General features: G+C 47.6%; 1 protein-coding gene across 1 annotated transcript in view; it reads right to left on the bottom strand.

Annotated features, from left to right (window-relative positions):
* Window positions 1-15,599: 15,599 nt before the first annotated feature.
* KCNJ3 (potassium inwardly rectifying channel subfamily J member 3) overlaps window positions 15,600-21,593 on the bottom strand; it is a 36,148-nt gene continuing 30,154 nt past the window's right edge. The window contains exon 3 of the mRNA XM_053982949.1: window positions 15,600-16,919. Within this exon, the coding sequence (XP_053838924.1) occupies window positions 16,333-16,919 (587 nt within the window). The 3' untranslated portion in view covers window positions 15,600-16,332. The remainder of the gene's footprint in view (window positions 16,920-21,593) is intronic.

Here is a 21,593-nt window from a genome sequence, read left to right as displayed (position 1 = left end):
TCTCTGAGCGGTGCCAGTCAGGTGTGACCCAGGGCTCTTCCCTTAGTGACTTCCAGATGTCCCCAGGGAGGTTCTCAGGGAATATCCTGGAGGAGGCAGGCAAGGAAATAGAAATCCCAGTTCCAAGGGCAGCTCCTTGTTCCTCACCAACAGCCTGGGAAAGGACAGAGCAGGAATAAATGGATCTGTCCAAGGGATGGGAGCAGTGTGAGGCTGGAGCTTTGCCTGCTCTCTTTAGCAGCCCTTCCCACGCTATTCAATGTCATTCCCTTTAAAATGTTGCTTTAAAAATACAACAGAAATAGGGAGAACTTTGAGGTGACGTTTTTACAGGGATCTGCATCGACACCCAGGGAACCATGGCGTGAGTTAACGTAAATCAGTGGGGATGTTTGGGATAGAAGCTGCCTGGGAGCAGTGGTTTCTGTGGCTGGAAGAGGAGCAGGGGCGTGGTGGTGAAACAGAGATTTTTGGAGTTAAGTTAACAAAATGAATTAAGCATTTATAATTTAGCTTGTAGAGTTATGTGTTGAATTTTAACCTTTTACTTAAGAAACCTCTGCCTGGTACAAAGGGCATAGGAAAATGCAAATTTCTGAAGCTTCTTGCATAAAGAACAATAGCAGAAGAGGCAAAGAACCCAGATGAAGAAGCTCCTCTGTCTCCAAGCCCATCAGGACTGACAGACGGACTCAGATAACACCAAAGGACCGACAGCGCACGCGCAGAGAGGAAAAGTTCAGAAGTTCAGCCATGAGGAAGACCAAAATCTTCAGCCTCAAGAGACCACCAGAGACCCCCGTGTGACCCCCACAGCAAAGCAGGCGTGCCCAGAAGGGCGTGGGCTCATTTAGCGTGAGGGGCGAGGACAGGCGGGGCCAGGGGTTGAATATGCACGGGAAAGTTGTGCAAAGTGTTCCACATGGAACAGCTTTGGGAATAAAGGGGTGGGTCAGACCAAGGCTCGGGGCATTTTGGGGTTTTGGAGAGCGATCTCACCTGTGTTGGGTGCTGGCGTACAGAGCCACTGCATAACTCCCCCAGGGTGTGGGGGCTGTTCATTTATTCCACGCACCGCTCCAGTGGTGATTCCTTTAGGGAATTTAGCCCACGCCTCTGCGCTGCCATGGGCTCCCTGCAGGAGCCAAGAGGTGCCTGTGGGGACGGGAAAAGGGGCAAAGCAGCAGGGCCTGAAACTGCACTGAAGGAGGATTTTTGCAGTGAGCGAGGTGAGCCCCTGGCACGGGGTGCCCAGAGCAGCTGTGGCTGCCCCCGCATCCCCAAGGCCAGGCTGGAGCAGCCTGGGATGGTGGGAGGTTTGATGACCCTGGAGGAAGCACAAGATGGGTTTGAGACCCTGGAGGAGGCACAGGATGGATTTAATGACCCTGGAGGGGGCACAGGGTGGATTTGATGACCCTGGAGGGGGCACAGGGTGGGTAGGAATGGGGTGGGATTTAAGGTCCCTCCCAACCCAAACCAAGCTTCACATGAAAGGTTCAGGAATCCCAGAGTGGCTGATGCCATCTCCCAGCAGTGGCCCTGACGTTTTGCCTGGCAAAGGCGGGCGACTGGGGACTTGTTTGGGATCTCTGGCCTCTTTGGAGAGCTGCAATTGCACCGTTGGAACTCCCAGAATATCCCTGCCCAGCCCGGGGGTACTGGGCAGTCTCTCTCCAAAGCGACTCAGCTCAGGAAGAGTTTGTTGATGCTTTTCTATTCCCAGTTGTCAAAACTTTTAGGGAAATGTGTTTCTAGGAATGAGCAAATCTGAGGATTTTCTGTCCCCCCTCTCCAGAATAGGAGTACCTGGATCAGCTGAGGGAGCTGGGAAAGGGCTCAGCCTGGGGCAAAGGAGGCTCAGGGGGAAATTTGGGATCTGCTCCCAGGGAACAGGGACAGGAGGAGAGGGAGCAGCCTCGGGCTGGGCCAGGGGAGCTCAGGGTGGATATTGGAGATTGGATTTTGGGAACATTTCTTGCCCATCCCAGCAAATTCCCACTTTGCTCCTGGGGGGATTTACGTGTGGAGCCGGAGGAGCCTGGGAATGCAGAGTGCAAACAGCTCCTGCCCTTTTCCAGAAGGAATCCATGGAATCCTGCCAGAGCCCCGGGGGCAGGTGCCCATCCCTCCCGTGCCCACCTGCTCAAGGTGTGCAGATCAGCTAAAAAAAGCTCCTTAATGAAACATTCCCACCTGTGCCAGATGGAGCCCAGCTTCCCAGGGCTGGGAGGGATTTGGGCACCTGGGAGGGCACAGAGGCACTGCCAGCCCTGCTCCAGGAGGGATTTGGGCACCTGGGAGGGCACAGGGGCACTGCCAGCCCTGCTCTGGTGGGGATTTGGGCACCTGGGAGGGCACAGAGGTACTGCCAGCCCTGCTCTGGAGGGCTTTGGGCACCTGGGAAGGCACAGAGGCACTGCCAGCCCTGCTCTGGTGGGGATTTGGGCACCTGGGAAGGCACAGAGGCACTGCCAGCCCTGCTCTGGAGGGCTTTGGGCACCTGGGAAGGCACAGAGGCACTGCCAGCCCTGCTCCAGGAGGGATTTGGGCACCTGGGAGGGCACAGGGGCACTGCCAGCCCTGCTCTGGTGGGGATTTGGGCACCTGGGAAGGCACAGAGACACTGCCAGCCCTGCTGCAGGAGGGATTTGGGCACCTGGGAGGGCACAGGGGCACTGCCAGCCCTGCTCTGGGGGGATTTGGGCACCTGGGAGGGCACAGAGGCACGAGGGGTGCCCAGCAGTGGGGTGACAGCAGAGCCACTGCTTTAAAGGGAGATTTGAGGGAAGGGACTGGGAATGTCGCTGTGCCCGGCTGGGCTGGCTGCTGGAAGGGTTTTCCAAGCCTCTGGAATGGGCTCGGGGAATTGCAGCCGGAATTTCTCGCTCGGGAATGGCGAGATGCCCTTTCCAGGCAAGGTTGTTTCCATGGCAACCGGGCGGGATCTGCGGGACACGAATGGCTCCGCTGCCAGCGCCGGGAATTCTGCTCTGCTCCTCTCCCCGCGAGCAGGCAGAGCGGGGCCAGGGCTGGGAATAACCCTGGAGCTCCAGAACTTTCCTCTCACGTGCCCTGGCCCTTGGGCCGGGAGAGAATTGCAGGAATTTTGGATGGAAAAGCTGCGGCTCCATCTCGGGCTGACGGGCAGGGTTTGGAGGTGTCTGCTGCACCTTGCCATGGGATTGCTCTGGAATAGGCTGGGAGAGCTGGGAATGTTCCCCTGGAGAAGGGAAGGCTCCAGGCAGAGCTCAGAGCCCTGGGAATGTTCCCCTGGAGAAGGGAAGGCTCCAGGCAGAGCTCAGAGCCCTGGGAATGTTCCCCTGGAGAAGGGAAGGCTCCAGGCAGAGCTCAGAGCCCTGGGAATGTTCCCCTGGAGAAGGGAAGGCTCCAGGCAGAGCTCAGAGCCCTGGGAATGTTCCCCTGGAGAAGGGAAGGCTCCAGGCAGAGCTCAGAGCCCCTTGCAGGGCCTGAAGGGGCTCCAGGAGAGCTGGAGAGGGACTGGGGACAAGGGATGGAGGGACAGGAGCCAGGGAATGGCTCCCACTGCCAGAGGGCAGGGATGGCTGGGAGATTGGGAATTGGGAATTCCTGGCTGGGAGGGTGGGCAGCCCCTGGCTCAGGTCAATCCCTGGGTGCCCCTGGATCCCTGGAAGTGTCCCGGGTCTTGTGGGAGCAGCCTGGGGCAGTGGGAGGTGTCCCTGCCATGCCAGGGTGGGATGGGATTTAAGATCCCTCCCAACCCAAACCATTCATGGGTTCCTCCATTTTCCCAGTGCCAGAAATCCCTGCTCCCTCCAGCTGCAAATCTCAACCCCTGTGGCCGTCCCTGCCCATCCCAGCCCTCTGAACACCCTGGGCTCATTTAATCAGAGCTGGACCGAGCTCCTGCAGCATCCCTGGGAATCCCTGAAAACCCCCGGGAATTCCTGCAACATCCCTGGCAATTCCTGCAGCATCCCTGGCAATCCCTGAAAACCCCCAGGAATTCCTGCAGCATCCCCGGCAATTCCTGCAGCATCCCTGGCAATTCCTGCAGCATCCCCGGGAATTCCCGCCCCCTTCCCACCCAGTTTTGTGGTTTTGTTCTCCAAATGGGTCCCGAGTAGGCGGCAAAGCTGTGCTGGCTGCAGGTGGGCGCTGGATGTGCAGGGGAAGGGCAGACGCTCATTAAAGGGTGTCCTGCTGATTGGTCGGAGCTAATTAGCGGGAGCTGCATCCACGCGGGCAGCCCGCACAAAACTCTGGCGTTTATTGTCCCTTACAGGAGGATTTTAATGCCGCTTCGGGGGTGTGGCAGTGCCTCAGTGACCCCGACACTGCCTCCTCAGTTCTTTTTATAAACAATAATCTGAATTATGGCCACAGCCACCCCTGGCTCCCAAACCTTGGCCTCAGAGAAAGCCCTTCCCTCCTGCCCTTTTGAAACGTGCTTGAATCGGGATTGCTGCGGTGCTGCCTGTAAAACACGTCCCATCCCTGACAGGGAATTCGGGCTCTGGAGCCATCCCTGAAAAACACCACTCACTCGGTTTGTAAACTTTTGAAAGTTTATTAGTAATAAAATAGTTATTAAAAAGTAGCAGTAAAATCAGAGCAATAAAAATTTGGACAGTGAGGGTTAGGACACTACGGGACAATAAAAAGCAAAGAATTTCGGATGTCCGGGTGTTTTTGGGTGCTGAGCTGCCAAAACCACGCCTTGAGAACAAAGGATTAACCCTTAAAAGCAACAACCTGCTGCATATTCATACATCTCATACATGGTGCAGGAATTCCTTGCAAATTAAGAATTTTCCTGGTTTTTGTCAACTTCTTCCCCTTAATCCTGGTGGTTCCATAAAGATGGAGAGAAGGTGGAAGAATGTTTGTTTTTTCTGATAAGGAGGCTGTAACTCTTTGTGTGCCCTGTCGCTGTTATCTCTGTGCTGAGAGTTTCTTGATTATCTCATCCCTTTCTTGAGCTAGTTAAAAATACCTTACACCGCAGAGTTTCTATTTTAACATTGTGTTATAACCTAAAACTATATTTAACACGCTGCTTGAGAGGATTAATGCAGCACAACTTTCTAACGTTGCACATGTAACATTCATTGTAATATTTGGGAAATGCCAATCATGGCTGTGACTGCACTTCCCCACGGGGGGAGACTTCATGGCCGTGAGGAGAATCACCTGCAAATTCCTAATGAGCCTGGCAGAACCTCGGGAGGTCAATCTTTCCCAAAGAGCAGGATTTGGGTGTCTCCAGGAGCCGGGAGCTCTCGCACTTCGAGGCTTCTCCATCCAAAGCCCCGTTCTGTGCCAGTTTGGGCCGGAATTATTTGTGGGAATTGCAGGTGGCAAAGGTGAGTTTGTCTTGGGCTGGTTTTTCTCTCCTGTTCCAGATGTAATGGCTTTGAACTGCCCGGGTGGGAGATTGGGAATTGGGAATTCCTGGCTGGGCTGGAATTCCCAGAGCAGCTGGGGCTGCCCTGGATCCCTGGGAGTGCCCAAGGCTGGGTTGGAGCAGTGGGAAGTGCTGGGGTTGGAATGGGTTGAGGTTTAAGGCCCTTTTCAACCCAAACCACTCTGGGATTCCACACACAGGGTTTTTTTTGGTGATATTTTAGGATTTTTTGGGTAAATGCATTTTCGGTGGTGGTCACAGCCCGTGCTGCTCTCTAATTCCAGCAGGTCCCAGGGGAGTCTCCCGTTCCAGCCTGATCCCATATTCCCTTTCCTGAGGTTGTGCTGCTGGACCATCCCTGGGAATTCCTTTGTCCTGGTGTGTACCTGAGGCTATGGAAGCCCTGGCTTGGGATGCAAGAGCCAGCCTGGACTTGGGATCCTGCTGAGCCCAAAACCCAGCAATCCCTGCCCTGTGGGAAGAGGAAAAACCTGGGATATAGGACAGAGGGAACAGCAGGAGGGATATCCTGGGATACGGGACAGAGGGAACAGCAGGAGGAGGGAAAACCTGGGATACAGGACAGAGGGAACAGCAGGACAGAAATCCTGGGATAGAGGGAACAGCAGGAGGGAAATCCTGGGATACAGGATAGAGAGAACAGTGGGAGGGAAATCCTGGGATACGGGACAGAGGGAACAGCAGGACAGAAATCCTAGGATATGGGACAGGGAAGTAGGAGGGATATCCTGGGATACGGGACAGAGGGAACAGCAGGAGGGATATCCTGGGATAGAGGGAAGAGCAGGACAGAAATCCTGGGATATGGGACAGGGAAGCAGGAGGGATATCCTGGGATATGGGACAGAGGGAACAGCAAGAGGGATATCCTGGGATATGGGACAGAGGGAATAGCAGGACAGAAATCCTGGGATACGGGACAGAGGGAACAGCGGGACAGAGGGAACAGCAGGACAGAAATCCTGGGATATGGGACAGGGAAGCAGGAGGAGGGAAAAGCTGGGACACGGTGCCTCTGTGCTGGGAGAAGCGGGAGTCCAGCAGCAAATCCCCTTTCCAAACCCTCATTCCCTAATTAGAGCCGGCTCTAAGCCCCAGATCGCCGTGGATTCCAATTATCCGGCGACTTTAATCATGGAATAATGGACCCCTGGAGGGCCCTGAAGGACCTCTCGGTGGCGCTGCCTTTGTGCCGCTGCCGGCTCCTTTTCCCTGTTTTTCCCAGGCTTTCCGGGATGCAGGCAGCTCTGTCTCTATAGAAACGGGACCTGGGCTCTGCTGCAGCCGCTTCTCCAGGGTTTCATTGCGGGAACGTTCGGAAAATTAACGGCAGGAGGAGGAGAAAATGAGGGACAAGGAATGAGCAGTTGGGAAGATCTCGAATGTACGAATTAGGGGTTGTTTTGCCCTGAAAGGGAGGGGAAAGGAGGAGAAATATCACGGGTTCTATAGATTGAATTCACCTTTAATATACGTGGAAAAATGGGAGTATTTAATTTGCTTTTGGCCCCAAAATGGGTCAAATAACCAGAGTTGGATGGAAAATAAACACAGATTGATTTATTTAGGAGTATCAGTCCCAGACAGAGTGACCTCCCTGCTGTCGGTGTTTTCCCCCCTCGGAAGACAAAACCCAAAGGTTTCTTTGGTGAAATCCTCGATTTTTGATATATTTGTTGCTATTTAAGGTTTATTACCCCATGGGCTGTTTGGAGAGCCATCCATGACAGAATTCCTGCCCCGTTCCCAGCAAGGGCTGCATTCCACAGGGAGTTGGATCACAATTCCAGGGAATTGTGTGTTTCCCAGGGAACCACACGACTGTTCCCTCATTTCTCTCTCCTCTGGAGCAGATTCCATATGAATGCACATTCCTCTGGATGAAATTCCAAGGGCTCATTCCAAAGGGTGACTTGCCTGCACTTTGGGCTGGTTCATCTTTTTTTAGTGCGTGATTTAGCAAGTGCTGGAAATTCTCCTCCGTGCTCGTGCAGTCTCTACTTCCAAAACATCCTGGAAAAAGGCTGGAATGCAGCATTCCAGCTCTGCCAGGAGCAGGGCTGTGTGGGAAGTGTTGTACAGAAACAGAGCCACTCCTGAATAGCAGCAGGAAAAGAGGAATAAAACCCAGGAGGTTTGTACTGCTGGAAGTCACTAATTAAAAAAAAAAAAAAAAAAAAAAAAACCCACACCTTTTCCAAGCATTGTCTCCTGCTGGAAGCAAGATTTTTCCATCAGATTTTCAGGATTTGGCAAGAATGTCTCAGGTAAAGCAGGATAAATATTTCAGATGTTCAGCTAAAATCCACTCTGGGGAGGAATCCCAGCCTAAAGCCATTCCCTGTGGTCTGTTTTGTTTGGAATGATGCTCTGGAATCCTCAGGATGGGGCAGATCCCATCCAGAATATCCCGTGGGAGCAGGAACACTTCAGAATTCCTGAGGGCCTCAGCTTTGGCCCTCCCAGATCCGGGAGGATCCAGAGCTGCTAAAAAGCAAAGGGAGCTGGGAGGAGCGTGGGCAGCCCCAGGGTGAGAGCCCCTCATCCCTCACAATTCCCAGCCCCTGGAAGTGACTGATCCCAAAATCCCCGTGGGGAAAAGAGGGATCCAAGCAGGAATTTGGGATGCTAAAAGTTTAGGAGAGGAGTGTCAGCCGGGATGTGAATCATGGCAGGATAAGGGGACGATAATTCGGATTTTATTCTAGAAAAATTGGTACGCCAGGATTTTGGATGCCGGGAATGACTCCAGCTCCCGGCAGTGTTTCCAGGTGGAAGGGTTTGATAATATTCCCATTTCACCATCTCCTGACTCCAGAGCTCTCCTGGCGGGTGCAGAGCTCCCACTGGGCTCTCCCGTGGATGTGGGAGCCAAACCAGAACTGGGGGATTCCAGAGCTAAGGACAAAAGGGGAATATTTTGGAAATAAGTCCTTTTCTAAATTAAATTCCCTCCCAGATAATTTTCCAGCTTTGCAGCCTCCTGCCTCCCTGGCTCCTTTCCTGGCACCTCTGGATTTTCCAGCCCCCAGTTTGTCCATGGCAGTGGGATCATTCTGTTTCCACAGGACTAACATTGGAAAACACCTTGGATTTCCTTGGTTCCTCACAGGAATTCCCACCACCAGGACTGGGGAATTGTTCCCTGCGCTGGCACAGCCCGGGACTTCCTCCTGCGGTGCTGCCAGAGGGATTTTTCCTGGATGCATCCCATGGTTTCCTCCCTGGATCTCCGCAGGCGATCCGTGGGGAGCTGGGCGCTGGATTTGTGGTGTGGCCGAGGGAGAGCTGCGGGAAAGCAGCTGCTGAAGGCGCCAGGAGCTCAACAATTCCTGGGCTGCATCGCCATGGAAACAGAATCCACGCGTGTGCCGGGGACACAGGGCGGATTGCAGCTCGGGAACAGCTCCTGTGAGCAGCGCCGAGGGGAAAGGTGGGGAAAGGCTGGAAAAGGTGGGGAAAAAGCTGGAAAAGGTGTTTGCATCTGCAGCTCATCCCAGCTCATTCCCGGAGTTGGAAGCAGCTGAGCTGTGGGGTGGAGCAGGAGGATTTCATTGTCCATTGGTGAGGGCAAGGACAGGGAGAATCCCTGAGGTGATCCCACGGAGAGAATCCCACAGGGTTTAGGCTGGAAAAGCCTTCCAAGACCACAGAGTCCAACATTCCCAGCACTGCTCCCTGTCCCCAGTGCCACATCCACAGGGATTTAAATCCCTGCAGGGATGGGGGCTCCACCTGAGCACCTTTTCCTGATGGAATTTCCCCAAATTCCACCCTGAGCTCCCCTGGGCCAGCCTGAGGCCGTTCCCTCTCCTCCTGTCCCTGTTCCCTGGGATGATCCCAAATCTCCCTGGCTGTCCCCTCCTGGCAGGGAATTCCAGAGAGGGAAAAGATCCCTCTGCATCCTCTTTTGCTCCAGGCTGAGCCCCTTCCCAGCTCCCTCAGGAATTCTCCAGCCCCTTCCCAGCTCCCTCAGGAATTCTCCAGCCCCTTCCCAGCTCCGTTCCCTTCCCTGGCCCTGCTCCAGCCCCTCAGGGTCTCCCCTGCCATGAGGGGAAAATTAAAAAGTGGGAGAAAACGTGAGGGGAAAAAAAAGTGTGGGAAGTTTATGGAGGGCTCTGCTGCAGAGCTTTTCCCTCCTGGATCCTCCTTTGCTCCAGGCTGAGCCCCTTCCCAGCTCCCTCAGGAATTCTCCAGCCCCTTCCCAGCTCCCTCAGGAATTCTCCAGCCCCTTCCCAGCTCCCTCAGGAATTCCCCAGCCCCTTCCCAGCTCCCTCAGGAATTCTCCAGCCCTTCCCAGCTCCCTCAGGAATTCCCCAGCCCCTTCCCAGCTCCGTTCCCTTCCCTGGCCCTGCTCCAGCCCCTCAGGGTCTCCCTTGCCAGGAGGGGCCCAGGTGATCCCAAAATCCCCGAGGGATCCGTGGGAAGGGCAGCAGAGGTCCCAGCATGGAGAGCAGGAACCCTTTGGCCACAGCACCTGGGATTTCCCTCCCCATGTGTGCCAGGAGTGCCCACGGGCTCTGGAAGTGTCGCTGCTCTTTCATTCTGGGATCATTTTCCCATTTTCCCACCTTCCAACTTCCTTCCCAGTGAAATTCCGTGGCAGCAGAGCCACTCTCAGTTTTCCCTGGCAGGTCAATAATAGCCCCGGGAGTTTTGTGCTTGTGCCGTGAGGGGAAAATCAAAGAGTGGGAGAAAAAGAGGAGGGAAAAGGAAAGGGCGGGAAGATTGGGGAGGGATCCCAAGGGATTCCCTTCTGGATCCTCCTTTTCTGCAGGCTGTAATTACAATCATAATTACAAAAGACTAATTACAATTATATATAACTATTATATATATATATATATATATATATATATATATAAAAAATATTATATATATTATATATAATATATATTAAAAATATATATTATATATTATATTATATTATATTATATTATATTATATTATATTATATTATATTATATTATATTATATTATATTATATTATATTATATTATATTATATTATATATAACTATATATATAACTATATATATATAAATATAATTATATATAACTACATATAACTATATATATATAACTATATATATATTAATATATATATACACTATATATAATAAAATCTATTATTATGTAATTATATAAATAGAAAATATGAATCAAGACATGAAATAGCTTCATATATTTTTATTTAAAATATACACTGTATAATTCATTCTATAGAAATAGAATACATAGAGGTATTATATTTATATTTGGTATTATATAAGTGTACTATTTGTTATATAATTTATGTAAATTTACATGTAATACTATAGTTATATATATATATATATATATGTAATATATATATAATATATATTATATATATATAATATATATAATATATATAATATATAATATATAATATATATTATATATTATATATTATATAACTATATATTACTATATAACTATATATATATAGTATATATATAGTATATATATACTATAATAATTATATATATAATATATATAATATATATTATATATATAACTATATATAACTAACTATATATATTATATATATATAGTATATATATACTATAATAATTATATATATATAAAATATATAGTATATATATATTTTATATATATATAACTATATATAACTATATATATATATAATATATATATAACTATATATATAACTATAGTATTACATGTAAATTTACATAAATTATATAACAAACCATATTCTTATATAATACCAAATAAAAATATAATACCTCTATGTGTTCTATTTATATAGAATGAATTAATGCATATTTTAAATAAAAATATAAGAAGTTATTTAATGTCTTGATTCATATTTTCTATTTATATTATTACATAATAATAGATTTTATTATATATTTATTTATCCACTATATTATATATTTCTCTTTATGTATATTTATTATATATCCATTTATTATATATTATTGCAGCTATTTCATATATTATCTATATTCTATTAAATATTTAACGTTTCATTATTATATTTATTTATATATTTCAATTCATTTATTAAAATAGTCTCCTATTTTTACACATTTGTAATATATTTTACTTTATATATTCTTGTATATATTTTCTTATTTATATTTTATTACATATTTATTATTTTATTTCATTATATATTTAGTAATATACTGCATTAGATATATAATACATTTATTATATATATTCTATACATTCATATATTTCATTATATATTTAGTAATATACTGCATTATATATAGATTACATTTATTATATATATTCTATACATTATTATAATATTTCATTATAATATTTACTAATATATTTTAATATATATTTATTTATATGATCTCATTTTTCTATATATTAATTACATATTGCTCATTATATATTATTATATATATTTTATGTACTCTATATTTCATGACATATTTAATTAATTGTTTCATTATACATTTACTAATATATTTTATTATTAATAATTTACTAATATAGCAAATATATTTTTTCATATTATATACAATATATATAATATAGTAATTTTTACTAATAATAATTTACTAATATATTTTATTATAAATTTAGTAATATTGTCTATTATAGATTTATTATAAATTATACATTAGATATGATATATATCTTATTTATTAATTATATAATAATATATAATTAATATAGCACCAAATAAATATAATAAAATCGATAGAATTTTATTATGCATTTAAAAATATTTATATATTTTAATATATATTGCATTATATATTTATTACATTTCCTAATAAACCTAATTATATATTATCATAATTATTATTGTTGTTTTGTTGTTGTTAATTTTTATATTATTGTATTATTACTACTGTATATAATGATATTATATGCTATATTATTTAATTATAATTAAGAAATTATATTTATTTTTCAGTGAAAATTCCCATTTTTCAGTGAAATTTCCCATTTTTTTCCGTGAAAATTCCCATTTTTCAGTGAAATTTCCCATTTTTTTCCGTGAAAATTCCCATTTTTCAGTGAAATTTCCCATTTTTTTCAATGAAAATACCCATTTTTTCAATGAAAATTCCCATTTTCAGTAAAAATTCCCATTTTTCAATGAAAATTCAAATTTTTTCAGTGAAAATTCCCATTTTTCAATGAAAATTCCCATTTTCCACTGAAAAATCCCTTTTTTTCAATGAAAATTCCCATTTTTCCATAAAAATTCCCATTTTTCCATAAAAATTCCCATTTTCTCAATGAAAATTCCCATTTTTTCAATGAAAATTCCCATTTTTCAGTACAAATTCCCATTTTTTCAATGAAAATTCCCATTTTTTCAGTGAAAATTCCCATTTTTCAGTACAAATTCCCATTTTTTCAATGAAAATTCCCATTTTTTCACTAAAATTTCCCATTTTTTCAGTGAAAATTCCCATTTTTCAGTAAAATTTCCCATTTTCTCAATGAAAGGAGCACCGCATGCCCAAAAACCGCTTTCATTTCTTTTATTTCTTTTATTTCTTTCATTTCTTTAACCGTAATTGGAATATTTACATTTCCCAGGAGAATCCAAGCGGGAATTCAGCAGGAGAGAACACAGACCGGCTGTGCAATCAATCAATCAATCAATCAATCAATCAGTGCTAATTACAGCTCTTTTGAATGAGCGGAAGCAAGGGCTGGGTTCGGATGTTCGTTCGTTCATTAAAACAAAGGGCGCACGCCACAAAAATTGAAATGGGAACGCGAGGAAATCCCTACAATAAATCAATATGGACAGGTGGCCGTGCGGGAGCCTCGATCCCCAACACGAACCCCGGGAATTCTGCACCCAGCAGGGATGGATTGCAAATCCAGCCCCGGCCCCTCTGCGCTTTTACCACTGCAACAATCCCCCTATGTTTGGGTTTTTTGGGTTTTTTTTTTTGGGCACATTTTCATTTAAAAATCCGAATTTTCGGTTCGTCCCGGCTGGATGTTTTTATGGCATTAATTTTGCTCCTTTTGCGGTTTTTCCCCCACGTCCAGGGTTTTTTTTTTTTTTGGAGGGTTTTTCCCACCTCCAGCTCTTCTCCCTGGAATGTTTTCCGTTCCGTTTGTGGAGAAACCCCTGGGGGACCCCAAATTGCGCCTGGGCTGCTGTGCCAGAGTCAGGAAATGCAATGGAATCAAATGGGATAGGATGGGACGTGGAAAAGAGAAAAAACAGAAAATAGAATAGAGAATAGCAAGGAGAAAATAATAGAATAGAATTAAAAATTAAAATCAGAATAGAATTAAAAATAGAGTTAATACAGACTAGAACAAGACTAGCTCAAGAATAAGAATAGGAAATGGAATATATTAAGAAGAGAATAAGAATAAAAATAGATCAAGAATAAGAAAAGGAAATAGAGTAAGATATTAGAATAAAATAAAGTAGGATAGAAATAGAAAAAATAGAACAGAATTAGAGTGGAATAGGAATAAAAAAATAAAGAACAGAATACAGGCTAGAACAGGAATGGGTTAAGAATAATAATAGAATAAAGAAAAATAATTAGAATATAATAGAAAATTAGAAGAAATAGAATAGAATAAGAGTAAGAATAAGAGTAAGAGGAATAAGAATAAGAATAAGAATAAGAATAAGAATAAGAATAAGAATAAGAATAGAATGTAATAATAAAGAAAAGTAATTAGAATAGAATAGAAAATTAAAATAATTAGAATAGAATAAGAGGAAGAATACGAGGAAGAATAAGAATAAGAATAAGAATAAGAATAAGAATAAGAATAAGAATAAGAATAGAATAATAGAATAAAGAAAAATAATTAGAATATAATAGAAAATTAAAAGAAATAGAATAGAATAAGAGGAAGAATAAGAGGAAGAATAAGAATAAGAATAAGAATAAGAATAAGAATAAGAATAGAATATAATAATAAAGAAAAATAATTAGAATATAATAGAAAATTAAAAGAAATAGAATAGAATAAGAGGAAGAATAAGAGGAAGAATAAGAGGAAGAGGAATAAGAATAAGAATAAGAATAGAATATAATAATAGAATAAAGAAAAATAATTAGAATATAATAGAAAATTAAAATAATTAGAATAGAATAAGAATAAGAGGAAGAATAAGAATAAGAGGAAGAATAAAAATAAGAATAAGAATAAGAATAAGAATAAGAATAAGAATAAGAAACAAAATAGAATAAGGACAAACAATCGAATTAGTACAGAATAAGAAAAGAATCCAAGCAGGATGAGCCATGGAAAGGAACTCTGGGAATTGTCCATCCTCGGGCATAGGGACAGTCCCACGCTGACACTTCCAGGGACACTGGTGGCTGAGCCAGCCCCAGCAGTGCTGGGCTTCCGAGCCCTTGTTCCGTGCCAGCATCCATCAAATCCCAACTTTCTCCCCAAAACCCATCAGCTGTGCCGTTAATTACCCAGCAGTGCTGGCAGCCAGAGGTGCCCATCCACGGATGTTCCCCTGCCCACACCTGTGAGCACCTGGATGTGACCCCAGGGGTTTCCCCCACGGGATGGCACTCGGAGCCCTGCTCCTGGTGGGAAAACCCTGCTCCTGGTGGGAAAACCCTGCTCCTGGTGGGAAAACCCTGCTCCTGCTCCTGCTGGGCTGCCCTTCCCACCCCACCCCTGCCGGTGCCACCCGTGGCTCCATCGATCCCAAACCTCCTCCAGGGGAGCCTCTGGGGAGGCCCCAGACACAGCCCAGGGCGTTTGGATTTTGGGGAGGTGCTCCACCACCTCCATCCTCATCCCAGAGCCCACCCAGCCGTGATCCAGGTGGGCAAAGGAAACCCAAACGCAGCCCCAGAGGAATCAGCCCCGAGCCCTCAACATTCCGGCGGGGTTGGGCTCGCTCTGCAGCCCCCAGGGTGGCCCGCAGCTCACAACAAGGGCCAACAGCGTTTTCACCACCAAAAGCAGCGAGGAACGAGCCCTGGGAGCACCCTGCCCTGCCTGGCAGGGAAATCCAGGCCCAGGGGGACTGGGGGAATTGGGGCTCTGCTTTTGGGGTGCAGTTCTTCCAACAGAAGAGCCCGCTTGGCCCCACGGGCACATTCAGCTTCTTTCATGGTTGGCTGTTTCAGCAACCAGAGAAATCAAGCACATCCTGCTGATTTTCTTCCACATACAAACCACAAAGATTTTATAAAAATGTTACTAACTGTACCTAAAGTGTGAACTTGAGTCATTTATTTATCACTTTGCCCCAGGCTTAAGAACACAACTTTCTTTTCTAAACAAAGCCTGATGAAATACAGATTTTTATTTTTCCCCCCCCCCCGGGTACTTTTCCTGGTGGCTTTGACACAGGGAACAACCCCCCACCCCCCCCCCCCAAAAAAAAAAAAAGCCAAAAACCTGAAAGCAAACTAGAAACCAGCAGTGGATTTAAGGCGAGCAGATTTGATGTGAGGGGTGAACTAAAACACCTCCTTGGAGGAGAAAAAAACCCACATGCAGCAAACTACTTGGGTGAGCAAATCACGACCCACGGCAAGAGAAAAAAACACCCCAAACGCTTCCAGCTCCAGTTCCGCTTACCCTGCGAGTTCCCCACTCCGTGTTGTCCCCGTTCCCTCGGGAATGCAGGGGCGGGAAGGCCCCTCTGCGTGGTTTTTTTTTTTTGGGGTAGAGTATAAATACAGGAGGAGTCATGCCACGGACTAGATGCAGGGATTGCACACTATTATCGCATGCGCTGGGATCGGACATGCCAAGGACGCGGCCCTCGCTCACGACCCCGCGGGACGCTCCCGCCTCCTGGAGCTCCGAGCCCACCCCGGCTCCCCCGAGCCCACCCCGGCTCCCCCGAGCCCACCCCGGGCTCCTGGGCAGCCCCCGGCAGCCCCCGCTGCCCTCCTCGCAGTCCCGGCCGTGTGGGATGGCCCCGGGCCCGGCGCGTTATGTGAAGCGGTCGGAATTCATTTTGCGCAGTTTGGGCGGGAGGTTCCCCTCCATCCTCCCCCCGCCCCCCGAGAGCTTCTGCAGCTTGGGGGGCAGCTCTGCCACCGACTGGCTCATGGGATCCGACATCATCTTCGTGGTCTTTGAGCCCAGCTTCTCCTCGGAGTTGCCGGGCACCGAGCTGATGCGCTGGAGTTTCATGGGCAAATCGCCCATGCTGTAGGCCTTCTCCGAGGTGGTGGAGCTCATCCTGAGCAGTTTCTTTGGGAAGTCGTCCCTCCCGGTGATTTTCTGCAGTTTTGAGGGCAGCTTTGTGCCCACCTCGTCGAGCCCATCCAGGCACTCCACGGAGTTGTTCCTCTCCTTGCTGTTGCTGACGGCGGGCGGGATCAGGGGCGAGGACATGAGGAGCATCTCCTCCTGCTCCTTCACGCTGTAGGGCGGGGTGGGCACCTCGAACGTGGCGTGGAACTGGGAATAATCCACTTTGAAGAACCCTTCCTCCAAGGAGATCACCGGGAAGAAGCGATGGCCCCAGAGCACCTCGTCCTCCGTGTAGGATGTCCTGGCTTGGCACGTCATCCCTGCAAGGAGAAGGGAGGAAAAGCTTCCACCAGTCCCAGGAAATTGGGGATGCACAGAAATCCTTGAGCAATTCCACGAAATGGATTTTATGGGTTTTAAATGTATTAAAAAAAAAAAAAAAAAAGCATTGGCCTGCCCTTGTTTGGAGGAAATGATTTACCAGGGGAGGTTTATTTGGATATTAGGGAAAATTCCTTCATGGAAAGGATTGTCCAAGGCAGTGGTGGAGTCCCCAGTCCTGGAGGGATCTCAAGGCCCTGTGGATGTAACACCTGGGGACGTGGGCCAGTGGCCTGATGGTTGGACTTGATGGCTTTAAAGGTCTTTTCCAACCCTAAGGATTCCGTGATTTTAGGATCCCACAGCTGTTAAATCGTCATTCCCGGGGGGAAAGGGGAAACCTCAGCGGAAGGGGCAGAACCGAGGAATTCCCACCTACATTTACAGACCCTTTGTGAAGGTGCTGCTGCCAAAGGGACACCAGGGCTACCTGAGAACCCTGGGGCTGAAGCAGCAGGAGCTGTAAGGGCAAATGGGACTCGTCAGATCCTGCAGTGCTCCTCAGTTATTCCACGTTTCCCTCATATCCATGAGCACACACAAAACCTGCCCCTCATCAGCACACTCCAAGCCATCAGCAAGTCCTACAAAACACATTTATTCCTCCTCAAAGGCCTCACCAGCAATCTGCTCCCACGTCCATCGCTGCCAGGCTGGGATCCAGCTCCAAAAGATTAACGGGGAATAAAATCCATGACTAAGAGGCACAACACTGCCCTTCCTCTTCCTCCCACTGCGGAGGAAACTCCCCTCAAGCACCAGACCTTGCCACCCTGGTGACCCCTGGGAGTCAGAGGGAGGTGATGCTCATGGGTTGCTGGAGGCATCCAGAACAAATCCTGCTTTTCTTCATTATCATCATTATTATTATTTTTAACCACTCTCTGTAGAAATCTGCAAATAGAATTACACTGCCATTTGCTCCTCACGCAGCCAAGTGGAAATGTGACATTTGGATTCCAGGAAGCTCCATCCACCTCTGCAAACACATCCCCTGCCTGGCTCACCGGGAGCCAGGAGAAAAGGAAAGGAACTTGGGAAGGCACAGGAAAAACAACAGCAGGGCTGCAGCGAGGGGGAGAGGGATGGAATGTGCCACACAGCCAGGAAAATTCCAGTTTATCCCACTTCATGCTCCTGCTGACGGAATCAGTGCTGGTTTTGCTGCTGATCACAAGACAGAACTCTGTTTCCCACTTTATCTCTTGGGAGGAAAATACGAATCCAGGGTTTTTAGCACTGGATGCTGCTCCTCACGTCTGCAGGAGCACACCCCACAGCCTCACCCAGGACATATTTTGTACTTCTCACCCAGAGCCCAGGTGCTCCTGTTTATGGAGTGGAAGCAATCCCGTTCCTAAAGGGTTTAGGGAAAACCTGCAATTCTGAGAGAAATGGCAATCTGAGCGAGTTCCTCTTCCAGCTGTGCCCTTCGCCCTGCAGCTGCTCAGGAGCAGCTTCACCAGCAGATCCCAGAGCTTCCCCTCCTGAGCCTCAGCCCTGGCTCTGACTGGGACCTCCTTAGGGACTGAACGTGGCATTCCACGTCTGAATCCGTATCCACGTCTGAATCCGTATCCACGTCTGCATCCCCATCCACATCTGCATCCCCATCCACATCTGTATCCCCATCCACATCTGAATCTCCATCCACATCTGAATCTCCATCCACATCTGCATCCCCATCCACATCTGAATCTCCATCCACATCTGAATCTCCATCCACATCTGCATCCCCATCCACATCTGTATCCCCATCCACGTCTGAATCCGTATCCACGTCTGAATCCCCATCCACATCTGCATCCCCATCCACATCTGTATCCCCATCCACGTCTGAATCCGTATCCACGTCTGAATCCCCATCCACATCTGTATCCCCATCCACACCTGTATCCCCATCCACATCTGTATCCCCATCCACGTCTGAATCCGTATCCACGTCTGTATCCCCATCCACACCTGCATCCCCATCCACATCTGAATCCCCATCCACATCTGCATCCCCATCCACACCTGTATCCCCATCCACATCTGCATCCCCATCCACACCTGTATCCCCATCCACATCTGTATCCCCATCCACACCTGTATCCCCATCCACATCTGCATTCCTCCCCTTCTGCATCCCCATCCACATCTCCAGACCCATCTGCATTCCCATCCCAATTCCCATTCACAGCTATTTCCATATCCACAGCTGCATTCCCATCCCTGTCAGCATTCCCACCCCACCCACATCCTCATCCCCTTCTGCATCCACATCTCCAGACCCAGATCCACCCACATTCCCATTCCCATTCCCATCCCACCCAAATTCCCACCCCCTGCCCGTGTGCATCCCCTTTCCCATCCCAGGCAGTCCCATGGCAATGTCCCAAGGGCTATCCCCACCTCCTGCCCATGCTCCTGCCTCTCCCAGCAGGCTTTCCAAGGAGGAATTCTGTACCCACTATCACCATGGAAAAAGGAATCAGCAGAATCTCGGGAAAATCAGCTGCAGATTCTGTCTCATTCCCACATCAGCTCACTGGAGGGGAAAAATATTTGCAGGAACGACTTTTGTCTTTCAGATCCATTTATCTCCTTCCCAACAAACCCAAGGGCACAAATTATTTAAGAGCCTCTCAGGATGAAGAGCAGCAGCCAATATTCCCAACATTCTTGGGAATACGTGTCAGCCAACAGACAGTGCTGAGAGGTGCTGCCATGGCCAGGACAAGAAATCAATTCCCAGCTTTTCTCCCAGCCCTGCTGCATTTTTCCAGCTTTTTCTTTGTGTTTGTTCTCTCAGCAACGCCTCAGCCCCGGCTCTGAGCTCCCAGGTGTTGCTCTGTTGTTCCACACTTGTGTTCCAGCAACAACAGAATCCCACAGTGGTTTGGGTGGGAAGGGATCTTAAAAACCATCCCCATCCCATGGGCAGGGACCCCTCCCACTGCCCCAGGCTGCTCCAGCCTGGCCTTGGGCACTGCCAGGGATCCAGGGCAGCCCCAGCTGCTCTGGGAATTCCAGCCCAGCCAGGAATTCCCAATTCCCAATCTCCCAGCCATCCCTGCCCTCTGGCAGTGGGAGCCATTCCCTGGCTCCTGTCCCTCCATCCCTTGTCCCCAGTCCCTCTGCAGCTCTCCTGGAGCCCCTTCAGGCCCTGCAAGGGGCTCTGAGCTCTGCCTGGAGCCTTCCCTTCTCCAGGGGAACATTCCCAGGGCTCTGAGCTCTGCCTGGAGCCTTCCCTTCTCCAGGGGAACATTCCCAGGGATTGCTCTGAGCTCTGCCTGGAGCCTTCCCTTCTCCAGGGGAACATTCCCAGGGATTGCTCTGAGCTCTGCCTGGAGCCTTCCCTTCTCCAGGGGAACATTCCCAGGGCTCTGAGCTCTGCCTGGAGCCTTCCCTTCTCCAGGGGAACATTCCCAGGGATTGCTCTGAGCTCTGCCTGGAGCCTTCCCTTCTCCAGGGGAACATTCCCAGGGCTCTGAGCTCTGCCTGGAGCCTTCCCTTCTCCAGGGGAACATTCCCAGGGCTCTGAGCTCTGCCTGGAGCCTTCCCTTCTCCAGGGGAACATTCCCAGGGCTCTGAGCTCTGCCTGGAGCCTTCCCTTCTCCAGAGGAACATTCCCAGCTCTCCCAGCCCAGCTCCAGAGCAGAGGGGCTCCATCCTGCACCAGGACCTGTGTCCCCACCACACCTCCTGGAAAGCACCAAACCCCAAACCCATGAGCATTTCCATGTTTTCCCACAGAAAGAGCAGGATCCCCACCTCTGCCAGCCCTTCTGATAACCACCCCAGGATTATTTTCCATGAATTTTGCTCATGGATATCCCTCCCTCCTGGCTCCCAGTTTTCTGTTCCTGCTGTTGGCACGGAAGGGTTTTTCATTTTTTGGGCTTTTTCCCCCTCAGCAGGACCTGCTCTGACACCTCCACCCCGATCACGGGCCTGCTGCCATCTGCCCAAGTCCTCCCCACGATTAATATCCATTTGCAGGATAAATTCCCAGCTCCAGCTTGGGAGCAACCAGGCTGCCTGCAGTGGAATTATTTATTATGGAGCTAAGCAGCTGTTTGTCAGAGGAAAAGGCTTTTTTGGAGCGTTCTGTTCCCTGCTCTCCCAGCTCAGCCTCCCTCACCCAGGGCTCTGGGAGCTGAGAACCAGCAAAGCTCTGCCTGCACACAAATCCCACCTGAGCAGCTACAACAATTCCAGTAGAAATCCTCCAGAATATCCAGGAAAACCCCTCTCCACCACTTCAAAACCAAGGAATGCTTTTTGTGCAGATGGGGAACCCAGAGGAGCTGTGGCTGCCCCATCCCTAAAAGTGTCCCAAGGCCACTTGGATGGGGCTTGGAGCCACCTGGGATCGTGGAAGGCGTCCCAACCCTCCAGTTAAGGATGAGCCTTAATTTCCCTTCCAATCCAAGCCATTCCATGATTCTGTGACTTGCTGTCAGCCCAGCTCAGAGCTGCATTCCTGGATTAATGAGGGGGCAGATGGAGGCCAAAAAAAAAAAAAAAAAAAAAAAAAGCCGTAAATAAATGCTTTGACTAATTCCACCCTCTAATAATCCTCCAATTACTTCCAAATTTCCAAAGGGCCCAGATGGAGCTGGCTGTTT

The sequence above is a fragment of the Vidua macroura genome, chromosome 7, assembly GCF_024509145.1.
Source record: "Vidua macroura isolate BioBank_ID:100142 chromosome 7, ASM2450914v1, whole genome shotgun sequence".
In the NCBI taxonomy this organism is placed as follows: Eukaryota; Metazoa; Chordata; class Aves; order Passeriformes; family Viduidae; genus Vidua; species Vidua macroura.
Note: the sequence above shows the minus strand (reverse complement) of the source record. Positions and strands in the feature narration are given on the sequence as shown.